General features: G+C 34.1%; 1 protein-coding gene across 1 annotated transcript in view; it reads left to right on the top strand.

The window, feature by feature from the left end:
- Positions 1-2,456, top strand: part of LOC145276897 (3-oxoacyl-[acyl-carrier-protein] reductase FabG-like) — a 64,710-nt gene extending 62,254 nt beyond the window's left edge. The window contains exon 9 of the mRNA XM_080128339.1: positions 1,994-2,456. Coding sequence (XP_079984465.1) covers positions 1,994-2,152 — 159 coding nt within the window. The 3' untranslated portion in view covers positions 2,153-2,456. The remainder of the gene's footprint in view (positions 1-1,993) is intronic.
- Positions 2,457-17,715: the final 15,259 nt, after the last annotated feature.

Below are 17,715 nucleotides of genomic sequence, written 5' to 3' on the forward strand. Positions count from 1 at the left end.
GGAATGTGTGAAACCAGAAATACTATTTTAAAATGCTTGATATAATACAATTTTATCCCATGTTGGTAATTCTGTCATCATGGAATTTAAATCGTTAAATTGTTAACACTGGAACAGTGAAAACGTTATCTTATTTCATGTACCCATTTCACAGCTACATATTAAAATTCATTTTCTCTCCATTTGCAATTTCACCTGATGATTCAATGAACAATCAAAAACGCTCATGATAAGAAACATTCCTTTTTTTTTCATAAAAATCATTACAAAAATGTTTTAAAATATAAAAACAAGTATGATTAAACAGAAGTTTCTGTTAGTTTTAAGTGTTTGTTTAAATGGAGAAATGTTGCCTAAATACACATATGTAAATCTTGTTTTTTTTGTGAGTCACTGATCATTTTTTTTTTTTTTCATTTTTATATGGTACGTCTCTGAAATATGTAACATAGTTTTTATATAAATAATTCCTATTTTAGCTTTCACATTTGTGATCGAGCATTTCATTGAATTCTTGATGCAATATATATATATATATATATATATATATATATATATAAGCGACCTTGTGTGTGTGTGTGTGTGTGTGTGTGTGTGTGTGTGTAATGTCTCTACCAAATTTCTCTTTGAATTTTTGGTCTCCAGACTTGAAACTAGATGTATAGAGAATTTGGATCTGTGGAACAATTTTTTTAGCCTGTAAAAAATAGCTACTAGGGGTCAGAATAAAATAAAAATAAAAACGTATATTATGTGTTTTGTGTGTGTGTGTGTGTGTACACACACAGAATTAATGGTAAGAAAACAATGTTAAAATAGTTCATTATGGACTGGAGGATATAACCTCATAAGAGTAATATAGTGTCATAGAAAACTGAAAAGCTAATTAATTACAAAATAGATTCCTGAATGCTTGTTGAAATTATATGTAGAAGAAGTATATTTCAGCCCCCCCCCTCCTTCCAGGTGTTAACTATGAAATATAGAGACCACCTGGTTCAATTCATTTACACAAAGTTAGTTATACTCAATGAACAAGGTACAGCTATGAAGTATTATTCATATCAGCTATGCTTGGGTCAGGTGACTCATATGGATGACTGCACAGAAAAAGAACAGAAAAATCTGCTGAACATGAAAAAACGTGCAGGCAATACAACAACATTGAATTCATAAAGTTAAATTTAATGCTTTTTTATCATAATTAGTAAACAAACTTTTAGATATTTAAATGAAAGTACAATTTGAAGGTATTTTCAGTTTTCCTGTAATCACATATTGATCTGATATTAGTGAACTTGAAATAAAATCTAATGAAGGGTGTTTAGACAACACATCACTCAATAAAGTCCTTGACCTAAATAATAAAACAACTTATAGACAAAATTTGATTTTATTCATCAAGTCTTCTTTGATGGTGATACTGATTCCAATGCTTCTATTAACAATTTAATACCTTTTTTGTAGAATGATTTGTCTTTGGACTCAAATTACTTCTCAATTTCTAATATTACTTCTCCATTTGAGCCAAGTCTCTTTCCTAGGAAATTCTTTTGAGGTCTGAAAGAAGCTGGGGTAAGCAATTTGAAGTGCAATTCATGTCGTTTTGCCATCGTTGTGATCAACTTGTGATACTGTGCTTTGTCTTGGTATAACAGCACTTCTTCATTTGTGGCGGTTTTTAGCAATTTCAGCTTTCAAGTACACTAATACTGCTTTTAATATTTGCTATTGATGGGTATTTCTTTCTTAAGATAATCAATGAGAAATACCTTACATCTTCCAGAATACCAAGTGGCAAACCCTTGCTTGTTAATGTTTGGGTCTTTGATTGCTTTGGACAACTTTAATCTATTGGTGTCAATTCAGCTGACTGTCGATTAAGTGAAATGGTGAATCTTTTTTTTTCTTTTTCATAAGAATAGCAACAAAAGATAAACAGAAATTCAAAAAACAATTTTATGATGGTTATTTTTCTCTCTTTTTTATTTAGTTCTTAGAGAGGAGCAAAGAAACTCACGCACTTGGCCGGCCTGGAGAATGTGATGAAGTAGCCAAAACAATTGCTTTCTTGGCCTCAGATGAAAGTTCTTTTATAACAGGAGCCTTGATTCCTGTGGATGGTGGAAGACATGCAATGTGTCCAAGATAAATCAACAAGTATTGAATCCATTGAGGTTTTTGCTATAGGAACACAACACGGAATTGGAATTTGATAAATGATGTTTAATAAAAGTAAAGAGAAATTCTTTACTCAATTTTTTTGTGATGTGTCCAAGATAAATCAACTAATCTTAAACTGAAATGAGACTGATTTTTATCTCCTTCAAAGCATACAGTACATACTCAAAGCTTTCAAATGATATTATTTGCCAAAATAAAGAACAAATAATATATTTGTTTATTTTGTCTAAAATTGTCATTGAAGAATAAAACTTTGTCATGCTATAAAGTGATTTTGTACTTGGTATTATTCTATTGGTATGCAAATAATTTTTTTTTTCCTTTGTGTTTTTGAATGCAGATCTAGCTATGTCTTGTTAGTCCAATTTGAAAGTTTATCAGATAATCCGATGCTGTTTGATTTCAATTAAAGTTATGAATGAGTGTGACACAATGAAAGCCACATAGCTTTGATGGAGAGAATGATTGATGGATCAGTTCAAAAGAATGACCCCAGCAGATTAGAGGAAGTTAAGAATTTCACATGATTTCCAGTGAAAGGAAATTCTCTTTTCCAGCAAACATTCTAACAAGGCAGTCACACAAAATGCTTTTCCCCAGAAATGGTGGTGAGGGTTAGTTAGGCATGCAATGTAAGCTAGGATAGCATGGTAGCTGAATACCTCCTATCAATCTATCTATCTCGCTTAATCGCCTCTAAAACTATTTCTCTCTCTGGCCTTTTCAACTCGTTCTCAACTAAATCTCCATTTTTATCTATTTCTAGCCTTGATGCTTCTGAGTTTGGGAGAACAGTGTGCATAACAGAATTGTATTCATCTCGAATGAGTGACATCATAACATGATTATGACTGAATTTAGAAAGGTTTTTTTTTTAAAGATTTTTGATTACATCAAATTTCAATATTTTTTTATAGCAACTATAAAGAACTTTTTTCACTATTAAACAATTAAATAAAATACTTTTATCTTAAAAACTTTTTAAAATTTATAACAGAACACTTATATTAGTGTTAATTTTTGATTAAAGTTTATCAATAAACATAAATACCATTATTACTAAGTATCAGGATTAATAATTTTTTTTTTTTTTTAATTCAACTTTCTAACTGGATGTATCTTATGTTTTTTGTTTGTTTTTTTGTTTTTTCTTGGAGTCATTTTAAATGTGAAACTAATGATTAAGATTGTTTTGCTTTTTTGTTTTTGTTGAGGTGGTAAGAATCTTCCTGAAGATAACACTGGGCAACAAATTTTTACTTTTTGAATGTTGTCTAGCTTTCTACAACTAATTTAGGGTATTCTTGCACTGTTGAATCAAGGAAATGGCATCAGTTTCTCTCCATCAGGTCAGGTTTTTAATGCTCAATTGATTAGAAAAGAATCAGATGTTATGACAAAACCAATTAAATTTTTGTGGTATTATCAGCTGATTTTTCTCAACACATATCATCCTAAATATGTTTTAAAAAAAAATGTTTTGCCAACAACATATATTAATTACTTGATAGAAATATCGATTACTGTAAACTGAATGGTAGGCATTGATAAAGGTAAGTACACGTAAATTACATGTTGCTTCACCATTGTTCAAACTTCAGGGCTTGATCTTCCATTTCTTTGAACTCCTGTAATGCTCAGTGGCAGAGAGCTCTCTTCAGATTCCAACAGTAGTCAGCCATTATGACTGCATCCCAGTGAGTCTGACACCTAGTCTCCATCTTTTTCAGGTCCTGATGGAATCTCTCTCCCTGCTTGTCACTTATTGAACCTAGGTTTTCAGGAAACCATTCCATATGTGAAAATAGGTCGTGCATCTTGACGCTCATGTTGCAGCCCAGCTTTCTGAAAGCAGTCGAACGTTGTTGGCAAGTTCTGTGTAGTTTCTGGTCTTATTTTGCCAAGAAAGTTGTTCATTACCAGAACAAATGCCTTCCACACTTCCAGTTTCACTTCATTCATTCAGTTTTCAAACTTTGAATCTCTGAGTTGCCAGATCTTAGAACCATAAAAATGCCAGCTTCCAACTTATCTATGGTCAATCCTGAAAAAGCTTGACACAAGTAAGTGAAACAGTCACCATCCTTGTCTAGAGCCTTGGTGAACTGCTTGATTAAGCCAAGCAGTGGGAAGAGTATAGCATGAATCATGTCTGTCCATCAGAGGGTTATTGATGACATTCCTTTGCAAAGTACCAATTCCTTCTGCAGAGGTCAGTTCTTCTTTGAGTATGCTGAGCACCAATTTTTTTTAAAAAGATTTTGAGGTTTTATGGCTTCAAACTGATCCCTTTTTGACATAATCACCTATAACTATCAGACCTGAATACTTCTTGTCATTAAAATTATCATTTCCAATCAAAACATGACTATTTTACCATCACTTCTAAAATGCTCCACAGATGCTTACATGTGAACAAAAATGTAGAAAACGACATGTGAGCATAGCTCAAAAACTTGACCTGATTGAGAAAAACAAACATAATTTTGGGATTCTGCACATCAGTTTCGTCCTAAATCAGCTGAAAAAGCAGACAACAAATTTGTTGACCAGTGAATCAAGAAACGACTACAGGTTATGGAATAAGCAGTCTATCAGTTAAAATAGAATTTAAAGAATGTTAATGTCATTATTGTTCTGAAGAACATTTGCAGAAATACAAATTCTGAAATTCAGAATGTATTTTTGTACCTCACTCTTGACAGACAGTTCAAATAACTGAAGAAGAAAAATGTATTTAATTATTAAACCAATATTTGAAATTTGTAAATAAACTAGCCAAACAGCTGTCAAAAAGTTTCTTTCCAAGAATTATCTATATCACAGGATAACTTTTCTGCAGGCTACAACATGGTCACCTTTAAATATTTGTCATAAATTTTGTTCATTCTATTTATTTGAAATCCTATCATAATATTCTTCATCATTCAGCTGAGATTCTATCCATCTTATCTTTATCCTCGAGTAGCTTTTAGCTATAAGTGCAAAATAAAATTGTTTTTAGTCTCTTAAATACTGCATTGGAGCTTTATCATTCTAAATTTTATTCTCTATGCTAAATGGCAATTCTACTCAATATCTTTGCATCTAAAAGCGTTTATTACTAATATTTTGGTAAGAACAATTCTCTGATGTGTAGAAATTGTTTATTCTACTTTTAAAAAGTTAGATTTTGGGAAGGAATGATCCAGAGGTAATGTGTACAAAATATATTTATTCTATTTCTTTTGGGGGGACATTGTTGTTTGTTTTTCTAGGTACTAACAACAATTCTCTTCTAAAGATAATCTGATGTTTTGAAATAAAATTGTTTCATTGTATGACTTAAAATAAACATTGAATTGAAACTGGTGCAAATAACTTTTAATACCTTTGTATATACTCTTTATTTAGAACATGATTTGGAAATGATTTAAATAATCAAAAATGCATATACTCGTCTCAATCTCACTGAACTACTAGTTCTTGCAAGTTGATTGGTTTTTGTGGCTATTTAATATAAAATTAAATGAAAAATCTGATATTCTCTAATAAATAAATATATTTGTGTAATATATACTAGCAGGCCACCCGGCGTTGCCCGGTCATAAGATACGCTTAAATACAATATTTTAATTCATGCAAATTACATATTTATTATTATAGAGACAATTCTCTATTAATTATTATATTGAACCAAATATGTAGTAGTGAGATCAAAACTAAACATATATACATGACATCAGCTAGAATCGAAACCAAAACATACAACACTCCATCCTCGTTCCTTAGCTTCTGTGCCATGCCTATATGCATATCATCCATTCTTTCGATGTAAATATTTCAACAAAGTCTCCTGTTCTGCACACATCTCCCTCAATATTCCATATTTAATCTTCCTCTGAGGTGATCAGATCTAAGCCTGTCTTCAAGGCCCACATTACACATCAGTTATATCATGCTCATAATCATTTCTCTCCATAAAAATAAAAAGTTTAGTTACCTCTGCCAGTTGGAATAAGTAATGATAGGAAAATATCATGTTCAACAATTATTTTATAGAAATTAAAATTTAGTTTTGTAACTCAAAGTCTAATTTAAGTTTATTTTTTATCCATTACGCTTTCGTGATGAAAATCTATTTAATAGTTAATCTATTATGTTGAATGTTTTGAATAGCTTAGATTTATGAGTAAAATAAAAAAAAGCTGTGTCACTATCATATTTTAGTGATACAAATTCATTATGATTTGGTGGTTGACTGCTTGTTCTGTATAACATTTATAATACAATGAACATTTAAATGTTCATATTTCATAACTACATACATAGAGATGAGGAATATTTAATGGAAGAGGCGGTAAATATTTGTGTCTATACGCAAACACTAGAAGGAAGGTAATATTTTATATGGATGAAAACAAAAAATATAAGCCTTTCATTAGCGGGACAGAAATGATGTATGATCAGTGGACATAACACAAATCATTAAAAGGCAATTTATAAGGAACCGTTAAGTCAATTTTATCTCAAAGTAGCCTGATCAATCTCATCAGCATACCCTCATGAATTATGTAGAATAGAATTGGATTGATAAGTAGAACACATGGATACCTATATACATGCTAAGATGTTTTATTGATAAGAATCCATTACGATTTTTTGATCAATATTTCAATATTTATACTTCAGGTATTATTACCTAAATGGAATAAGTTAAAGAGCTGTTCAAATGTACATTTTTTTTTTTTTTTTTTACTTAGTCATAACTCAATGATAAGGGTTTATGAGTTTGTCAGGTGGACAGTAAAGCAACACCATGTTGATTGGTAAGAATGTTTGAAATTGGGCAGAATTTGATTTAAGGGGACGGCTCAACAAATAGTCGTTTCCAAGTCTAATGCAAACAAATATGTTGTAGTCACCTGAGAAGCAATCCCCACAGATTGTGTTCCACAGATGGGTAGTTTGAGAAAAGATACTCTGCTCATGGAAGCGCCATTTAGTTTTATGTGCACAGGAGAAAGGGAAATTATTGACAGTAGTTGTGGCACACAAAATTTAAAAAACTTGATTTTTTAATTGTATTAAAAATTCTCCAAAACACACGAATCTCATCAATGAGATAATAAAATAAACATTTTGAAATACATTGTTTTATTTACAAAACACAAGTGAAGAGTTAACATGTTTGTGTACTTTGGATTTTTGGCAGAATACACAGGTTTAGATAGTGATGTCATGCCTCATATGATGAATCTGTTATCCTCGCCTGGTATTGCTGGAACCATTTGAACACTAGATGAAGATGAGTGACATATTCCTCGGGTGAGTCACTTGCTTCAAGAATGATGTCTGTGCAATTATGCACAAATCAAGATCTTGTACCATATTATCCATTAAATGTTGGAAGGTACTAGGCACATTTTGCAAACCAGAAGGCATAGTCAAAAATTTGAACACTCTAAACTGACTTGCTACTGTAGCTTTAGGTATGTTTGCTGGAATCTGATAGTAAGCCTTAATGAAATCCAGTTTGGAAAATCATACAGAGATGATGCAAAATCCTATTTCTGTGAGATTTGGTAATGATCACATATTGCCTGTTATTGCATGCAGTCATCAATATTCCACAGTCAGACACCAACCTTTGGAATGCTTTGGAACCAAATGCAAAGAGGAAGCCCATGGATTGGATGAAAAGTGGATGATTTCCAGCTGCAGCATGTGGTTTTTGCTGTTTTTAATTTCTCTGAAGCTCATCACAAAACCGTCTAACCGTCTTTTCTTGCAATATTATTTTTTCACTTGGATTATAATTCGGGAATTTCGTCTTATAAAAATGCACATTTCTCCATGTTATTAATGGACTTTAATCTTTTTAATTTCGTGCCCATGGGGAGATCCTGAAAATTCAAGAATAACTATAATTTTTACATCTCCCATACACAAAAATAGTTTATTTTTGCTTTAATAAAATTTATTTTAAGTTTTAGAAATTGTTCCTGAATTGTTGCTATTTACGGATGACTTTTTCTGTTGTTTTTTTGGGTTTTTTTTTTTTGTTAAAGAAAGGAGTTTCGATCTATGCTCTCGTCACCATCATGAATTTGGAGGCCGGTCAGTGCCCCTTCGCCCTACAAACTGGTGACCCCAAATATCAGTACATCAGTGACATATGACCTTGGGCTCCCTTAAAAAAAAAACATGAGTCACTTAATTTAAAAAAAAAATTAATGCTTGAGTTAAAAACAATCCTACACAAAAAAAAGCGAACAGATTCTGAAAGGAAAAAGAAAAAAATAAAGAAAAAAATAGTCTTTATTTTCCAGTCATCTAATAAAATAGTACAAACTGGTGGCCCCAAAAATTATCAGTAAATCAACAACACACAACTATGGGCCTCCTCACAAACTGGTGACTCCGACTTAAATTAGCGACTCATGCCGATAATCACTCAAAGATCGAAAATTAAACAAAACACAGGCTCTCTACAAACTGGAGTCCGATTTCAGAGAATTAGTGACACACGGAACGCCAGGCTTCCCTACAAACTCGCAGCCTCGATTTTAGTAAATTAGTGCCACACACAAATATAGTCCTCCTACAAATTAGTGGTCCTGACGATCGCACATGGGGACACCATATTTCTCACGTTTGGTGATGCCGATTTCAGCAGATTGGCACATTTCCATGAATTAACTTTTTTTTCTTTCATACATATGCATCCTCCTTTGGAACAGCGGTCCCATAGAGAGCACATTGGGCAACTCATCCACAAACTGGATTCTACCTGATTCGATGTCAGCAGTGACTATCGACACCTGTTTATTGCTGGCATTCATACTTATGAGACACAATGCAGAATGATGCTCTATTATCAACCACAGCCACCCAGGCTGTATTGAAGATCCTGACATTTTGGATGCAAGGTCCAGCATTGTGGTTCGTCCACATGGAAGCAACATTTTTCACACAGAGAATACATAGCGAGTTGACTAAACTCAACCGCATGGTGGCCTTACAAACCCATGAGGTTAGCAGACATCAGCAAAACCTACAAGATTACTTTCCACCCCGGTGTGCTAACAAACAGGACCGTCCTCATCGACGAACCAACCCCATCATGAGAGCCGTTTGTGCCATTATCATGCCCATTTCGGCAAAAAAGCTTTCAACTACCACAAGCCCTGTATATTCATGAAACCCATTGACAAGGCAGCTAATGGCCAGGTCAAGGCAGTAAGGGTGACAGCGATTTGCATCAGATCACAGCAGATCAGCAGAATGACAAGGAATTAAATGACCTACACCACTCTGCCATCTTATCGTTCAAGTAATTTCCTTCACTTTTTCCAAGTGAATCAATTTGGTGTGACATTTTTGTTCTTTTCTTGTGTCTAGTGAGAAGGTATATAGTCACCAGTCGCTCATCACATAATCAGAAGAATCTATTTGGCTAGAATTTATTCATTTCAGGAACAATTTGATTTTTTTCACCGTTCACCCACGCAATTGTATCAGCACGTAGAATTGTGGTTATGATGCGTTCCTTTTTACACACAAATCCATGGAACTATATTTTTGTCTATTCGTGTATGTAGGCAGTGAATAGGTTGGAACATTCCAGAAAGCCCATATAAAAGAGCCATGTGCCAAAAACAAAAACTGTCTAGACAGCATTTCCGCAAGTCACACACGTGACTGCCTGTAATTATCACTCTCATCTGACTCCGTCCAAAAGACATTAAAAACGCACCGTTAAGAATACCAAGTTCAAACTGCAGCAGATAAATTATTCAATTCTTTACCAATGAAGCTCATGCAAACAACAAAGAAATATTTTTCCTCCCAAAACTCTTTCCTTTCTGGTATCCTTTTATTTGCTGTTTCTTCATAAAATATGTTGCAAATTCCCTCAATCATGAAAGATTTCCAACAAATACCCTTACAATTACACATTATTTTTTCACTTGGATTATAATTCTAGACTTTCATCTTATACACATTTCTTCACGTTGTTAATGGACTTTAATCTTTTTAATTTTGTGCTGATGGGGAGATCCCGAACATTCAAGAATGACTGTAACTTGTACATCTCCATTACACAAAAATAAACTTTTTTTGGTTAACGAAAATTTCTAATTTAAGTTTTAGAATTTGTTCCCCAGTTGTTGCTATTTACTGATACTTTTTGTTTGTTTTTCTTGTTAGAGAAAGGAGTTTTGACCTATGCTCCCATCACCGTCATGAATTAGAAGGCTGGTCGATACCTCTTCAGCTTACAAAAATATTGTAGGACTCATGGAGAGAGGTTACTAATTATAGGTACAAACAGTGGGTCACTAATTTGTAAGGGTGTGAGTCGGTGTTTATCAATTCATAATTGGGATCTTTTTTTTTTTTTTTTACAAGGAGGTCACCACTTATCAAGGCCCGGAAGCCACTCAGGGTTATTGCATGTACAGTTAGTGTTGAGATTTCATAAAGTGTCTACTTAAGGGGGCGGTTCATCAGGAATTTGTTTACATTGGATTTGAAGACATCCAAGTTGTAGTCAGGTGGGAAACAGGCAGACGGAACAGAGTTCCACTGGCGTGCTGTTCTAAGAAAGAAGCTGTGTTTATAGAATCTACGTTTTGATTTAGGCACAGATAGAGAGCGGGGGAAATTTTTGATAGTGGCTTCAGCTAGACAGGTGTTTTTCGTAAAAGATTGGCGAGGGGGGACCAGAGATTGGAGCTCAGACGAGCACTTGCCATGGAAATAACGGTAAAACAAAGACAGGCTCGCAACGTCTCTTCTGTGGAAGAGAGGTTGCAGGGAAGAGAAAAAGGCATCCCCCACTAAGCCACAAAGTCTATTTTGTACTCTGTCAAGGCAGGATAGGCTATTTTTAGCAGCTCCTGCCCAGATATGGCAGCAGTATTCCATCCTTGGACGTACTTGGCCTTTATATAGATAGAGAATTGCATCAGTAGTGAGATATCTTCTGGAGCGGTAGAAGGAACCCACCATCTTTCCAGCGACCCTGGCAACAGACTTGATGTACGTGTTCCATTTCAGATCAAGACCAGAAGCTTGTAAAAACATTGAGCTTCTCCTAGGCGAGAGCCATCCATTACAATTGATGCCAGATGGGGATCAGAGCGTTGATGGTGTAAAGATAGGAGCTTGGTTTTAGATGCATTAAAGGTAACTATCCACGTCTTCCCCCACTGAACTACACGCTTGAGATCAGAGGAGAGAGAATTAGAGAGAACTTTGTCATTTACAGCCTTTGATGTGTTGCTGTAGATGGTCGTGTCATCAGCATAGATGTCAACGAATGATTTAAGTATGTGTTTAGGGAGATCATTGATGTAGATCAGGAAGAGAGTTGGGCCCAGGATGGACCCCTGAGGGACTCCAGCATTAATACTGCAGGCCTCTGATTTTTGTCCAACGACCAGTACTCTTATGAGCCTATTAGAGAGAAATGATTTAATGATTGAGAAAACATTTCCAGTTATACCGTAGCTGGAAATCTTGTGAAGTAAGCCTTGTCGAAGGCCTTTGATATGTCAAGTGCAATTGCCCTAGAAAGGTAGCCTTTGTCGAGAGATTCGCTAATCCTATGAGATATAACCGTTAGCACATCTGCGGTAGATCTTGCAGAACAGAAACCATATTGCGTGTCACTAAGGAGGTTATTTCTGCTGAGGTGGTTGACTATTTCTCTATTTAGTATGGATTCCAGCAACTTACTCATGACACACAGGAGACTTATAGGTCTGTACTGAGAGGGAGAGGACTTATCATCTGAATTCTTAAATACAGGGCAAACTGATGAGGTCTTCCAGGGAGTCGGAAAGCACATCTCCTTAAGGCAACGCTTAAACAGTTTTGTAAGTATGGGAGCAAGTTCAGGTTGAAGCTTTTTTAACACTATAATTGGGATGCCATTAGGGCCAGTTGCTTTACTGGAATCAAGGTTCTTGATTAGCTTGGTGACCTCATGCACAGATATTTGTATATTACCTAGCGTGTTTTGTGTTATAGGAGGAAATATGAGGAGTTGATGGCCTTCGTCGCATAGGGTAGAATTAGCTGCAAAGTTTTTTGCAAATAGTTTGGCCTTGTCTGATGCTGATGAGATGACCTCTGGTCCATTGATAATGGTTGGGATAGAATGCACACTTCTGTTCAGGATCATATTTGTTATTTGCCAAAACTGGTGGGAACCAAGCCACTGATCAGCTACTTTGGATTTAACAGACTGGGCATATAGCTCTCTTGCATTTTTTATTACTCTTTTACAGTGGTTGCTGGCGTTCTATCAATTTTTAGGACCAATGTTGCAGGTGCAGGAATCTCTTGAAGTTGAAAGTAGTAGAATGTCCATGGGACCGTTAAAGGTAAATTTAATGAGATCGCCAATTAATAAAAAGATGTCACCAGATCACATCCTCACATAAATAAGAATTAAAAAAATAGAAATAACTCCGGAAAATAACGACACTTGACAAAGAACTCGAAATCACTGTATTAATATGAAATAAACAACATTTATTTACGTGTTAGGAATATTAGTTCAAATCGTTCCAACCTAAGTGTTTTCTTGTAATGAGTGTTCATCATGAAGGATTAGCTAAATGAGAATAACATAGAGTTTAAAATTATTGATTTTCATGAAGAGAGTGTCACATGTGGCTTGAAATTAATGTGATTATTTTCTGAGAGAAAAACAGCCATTAAAGAATGTAAGCAAAATGCGTGTGTGTGTTCATCACATAAGAAACATTACTTCAAAATAACATTGTTTAAAAGAAGAATTTTCGTTTGATGTGGTAATTTTCCATGATGAGAATTAAGGTACATATACATGGCGCACAAATTCAAGACGAGGGATTTTAACACCTTCCAGTGCCGGAGTTATCCTGACATCCAGTCTTGGCTTCCCAAGACTGGATGTCAGGATAACAAGAGAAAAACTGGAATAAACTGATTTAATTTTTGGGGTTTGTATTACTGTACACATAGATTCGAAAAAGTTGTCAAAAAACAAATATAGAACAAATAAATGTTATCAAAGGCAAGATAAGTTACTTTTCTACCTAACTGGATATAATTCACGTGTTTTTATTCAGTGTAACATGTTTATTCAGCTTGAAAAACATGCAATATTTACCGATGTATTGGAAAATTCAAAATGGCAGCCGACTGTCTCTCGGAGAGGGTATGTTTGGGAAAAGGTATTATAAATAATAAACTAGACAAAATACTGTTAGAAAACAACCGAATACATGTCAACTTATGTCACGGTAACATATATTGAGCGAATTTCTAACAGTATTTTGTCTAGTTTATTATTTATAATACCTTTTCCCAAACGTACCCTCTCCGAGAGACAGTCGGCTGCCATTTTGAATTTTCCAATACATCGGTAAACATTGCATGTTTTTCGAGCTGAATAAACATGTTACACTGAATAAAAACACGTGAATTATATCCAGTTAGGTAGAAAAGTAACTTATCTTGCCTTTGATAACATTTATTTGTTCTATATTTGTTTTTTGACAACTTTTTCGAATCTATGTGTACAGTAATACAAACCCAATTTTTGCAGCAAATCTTTATATAGAAATATTCTCGAACGTTCCAGTCTGTTTGCTGTATCACTACATACAGAAACGTAATGAGTTTACTTAGCAAAGCAATCCAGTATCACTCGGTACTAGAAATAATGTTACAATTGTACGCATCCATAATAAATAATAAAGCTGAAACCTTTTCTTTTTTTTCTTTTTCTTTTTTTTTAAATAAGCATAAAAATGTTTGTGGAGGTATATCATAAAAGAATATATATATATATATATATATATATATATATATATATATATATATATACTAGCATTTCAGCCTGGCGTTGCCTGGATGTTTGGAGATATATGTTGGGCAAAAAAAAAAAAAAAAAGTGGTAATAGGAAGGCAGGCTCGAACCCATACCGCGAAAGAGGAAAAGAATAGGAAAAAAACGGGATGTCTTTGCTGTTATGACCACCGCCAAACCGAAAGTGACGTAGGTTTAAATTAAGGCTAGGCAATCAAAAAGAGGGGATGACTTTCGACAATATCAGCGGAAAAAGCGACCCCTCCCTGTAGAAAAGAGCTCAGTTGGAGGTGAAGAAATTAATGGTTTTAGCCAATTTTTCGATATTTGTTGTCTGAAAGGTCGAGCTTAAAAACGATACTGATCTTGTGAAAATCCATCGCCTCTGGCAGACATGCAAACATACATGCATACATTTATATATTGGTACATGCATACATTTATATATTGGTAGCTCAAATTTTCGACCCAAACCAATTATAAAGCTTGCTCTATCTCTGAATACCTTTTATGTAAAATTTCAAGTGTTTAGACCAAAAATTGTCTGAGTAATTTGGTAGAGACTGCAGCGGTCAATTTTTTAAAAAACTTTGACCCCTATTATGACCCCTTAACAATTATTGTTTTGGGCTCAAATCAAGTTATTAAGTTAGATTCATGTCCAAGGAACCCATATCTAAAATTTCAATTGTTTATACCCAAAATTGTCGGAGGTAAAGTTGGTAAAGTTCTCAAAAGTCATATAGTTGAACTTTGACCCCTTAACAGCCAAATTTCTGGCCGAAAACTGATTACAAAGATTTTCCCAAATCTCAGTACCCTGTATATCAAATTTCGAGTCTGTAAACTGAAAATTGACAGAGATATTGTGTAGGGAAATGTACACAGACAGGCAAACACTTTCACATATATATATACACACACACACGCATATATATAAGGTATTTAGTTTTCTCCCACTGCAAGAACTTAGATACCAGGGTCAGAAAGTGGGATTAAGAAGTCAACACCCTAGAGGAAGGGCACTCTGATCTGCAAGTGTCTGGGCAGCTCCCTCGGCATTCCCTGGTGAGGGCGCTTCAGGTAATTATCAATAAACTAACCCCTTCTCAAAGAGAGAAGGTAAAGCTATGGAGGGTGGACCTCCTAGAGCTGCAAAGAACTAAACTCCCACCACAAAATCAACAAGGACCGTGGCATTACAGAAATGATTTTGGAGGCCCAGGATAAAAAGTATTGTTGAAATTTTAATAAAGAAATAATTTTTATTTATTTTTTATATACACATATTCAACATCTCAACATTTAGTGAAAGGGACACTCTTTTTGACCGGCCTTTTGTAGATCACTGGTCTATTGTCACCACTCCTTTTCCTCATGTCTTAATTCCTTCCAGAAGTCTCATCCGCTTCCACCCTTTGTAGGGGGGTGGGGAAGGGAGGAAGAAAGAGCCTTTGACTATTTTCGTCAGTTCGAATATCCCCTGCCTGCGAGGAGGAGACTTTACTTTGTTCTCCATCAAAGAGATTTTGACGTTAAATTTGTTATGGTTTTTTTTTTCTCCTTTAGAAAAAGACGTTTGTTTGGAACTCCATTGATGGTTACTAAACTTTCATCATAATTTTGTTACCAGTTATTAAAAAGCAACAAGGTTTTATCAACTGGAAAATTAATCCCAGTTATTAAAAAGCAACAAGGTTTTATCGACTGGAAAATTAGTCCCAGTTATTAAAAAGCAACAAGGTTTTATCGACTGGAAAATTAGTCTCTAAAGGATTAACGGAAGAAACCAGTTGTGTTTTGGGGATTTCTTTTCTGTAAAAGACAAATTAATTTCACCGGCTTGACGAGCAGATTATCGGCACATGTGACCACCAGGAAAGACTATTCAACTCCACACAAAAAAAAATACCATTAATACCAGAATTTATCCTGTGTAAGAATTATTTTATTTGTGCACATAAAGTCTACCAAAGCGGCTTTCTGGTTTTCTTTTCTTTCATTTGAATTTAAAGGTATCTGAGCCTTCACAAAGGAAAAATATTTTCCCTCTTTTTTCCACTTAAAGTCAAAGAGACTTTGTTTGAGATCCCCTTTCGAGAAGGAAGGAAAAAAAGCATTTTGTTAAAAGAACTGTTTTCTGTTTTTTATGTTCTTTTCTTTCAGCCTTTCTTACAAATAAGAATTGTCGTCCTTTTTGTATTGTTTTTTATTTTAAATGTTTCTCAAGGGTTTTTTGAAACCCCTAGCTTTCGGAAATAAAGGCAATTGATAACTTATTTTAATAAATTTGGATCATTTTAAGCACATTTCGGGTCTGTATTTATTTTGCTCATTTCTATTAGTTTCCCACTTTCAACAAATTTGCTTTTTATGTTTTTTTTTCTTCTCTTTTTGTTACCATGAAAAACGGATTTTGGTAACGAACCCAAAATTCCGTTACTATGTGGGTGTGCGCATTTGATTTGTCAACACGAATCATAACTTGCAAAGCAATAACAAGTAAAAAGATAAAATAATGCAATTTTCGTGGTGGTGGCGGAGGGGGGGGGGTAAAAATAATAGGTTAAATAAACTTTTTGGCAGGATTGGAGTTTAGGTGGCGATTAATCTCGAATACAGAACAACCATAACCAAAAACAAAAGGAACACAAATATCAATTCACCTGGAAACAGTGATCATATCGTTCAGTTTACAAATAAGCTGAACTTATTTTTCAAAATTAAGCAATATAAACAGAATTTTTTCTTTTATTTTAAACAATATTGTAAATTTCTTTTAATATTAGCCTATTTTAATGCTAGTATTTTTTTCTTTATTGCTAAAAGACATTAATATTAATTTTAATTCAATTTTAGTGATATTTGTTTACTCTGTTGACGTCACGCAAAAACCTCGCTGGAAATGAAAAACAGGGTTTGTATTACTGTACACATAGATTCGAAAAAGTTGTCAAAAAACAAATATATAACAAATAAATGTTATCAAAGGCAAGATAAGTTACTTTTCTGCAAAACTGGATATATTTTTCGTGTTTTTATTCAATGTAACATATTTATTCAGCTCGAAAAACATACAGTGTTTACCGATGTATTCGAAAATTCAAGATGGCGTCTGATTCTCTCTTTAACACGATAAGTTTGGGAAAAGGTGTTATAAATAAAAAACTAGAAAAAATACTATTAAAAACCCGCCGAATATATGTCAACCTATGTCACGGTAACATATATTGAGTGAATTTTTAACAGTATTTTATCTGGGTTTTTATTTATAACACTTTTTCCCAAACTTACCGTGTTAAAGAGGGAGTGAGGCGCCATCTTGAATTTTCCAATACATCGGTAAACACTGTATGTTTTTCGAGCTGAATAAACATGTTACATTGAATAAAAACACGAAAAATATATCCAGTTTGGTAGAAAAGTAACTTATCTTGCTTTTGATAACATTTATTTGTTATATATTTGTTTTTTTGACAACTTTTTCGAATCTATGTGTACAGTAATACAAACCCAAAGAAAAAGACTAATATTAAAATAGGTCAATATCAAAAGAAATTTAGAAACAAGAAAAAAGTACTCCTTGAGCGTTGAGTTCCATGGCGACCAGCATAAAAAAACAAGCGTCGCTCCCTTCCTGACGCAAGCACACGTAACATTTTTTATTTACTGACGTTGTC

Source organism: Euprymna scolopes, chromosome 5, assembly GCF_053919585.1.
Source record: "Euprymna scolopes isolate OS-2025 chromosome 5, ASM5391958v1, whole genome shotgun sequence".
Classification (NCBI taxonomy): Eukaryota; Metazoa; Mollusca; class Cephalopoda; order Sepiida; family Sepiolidae; genus Euprymna; species Euprymna scolopes.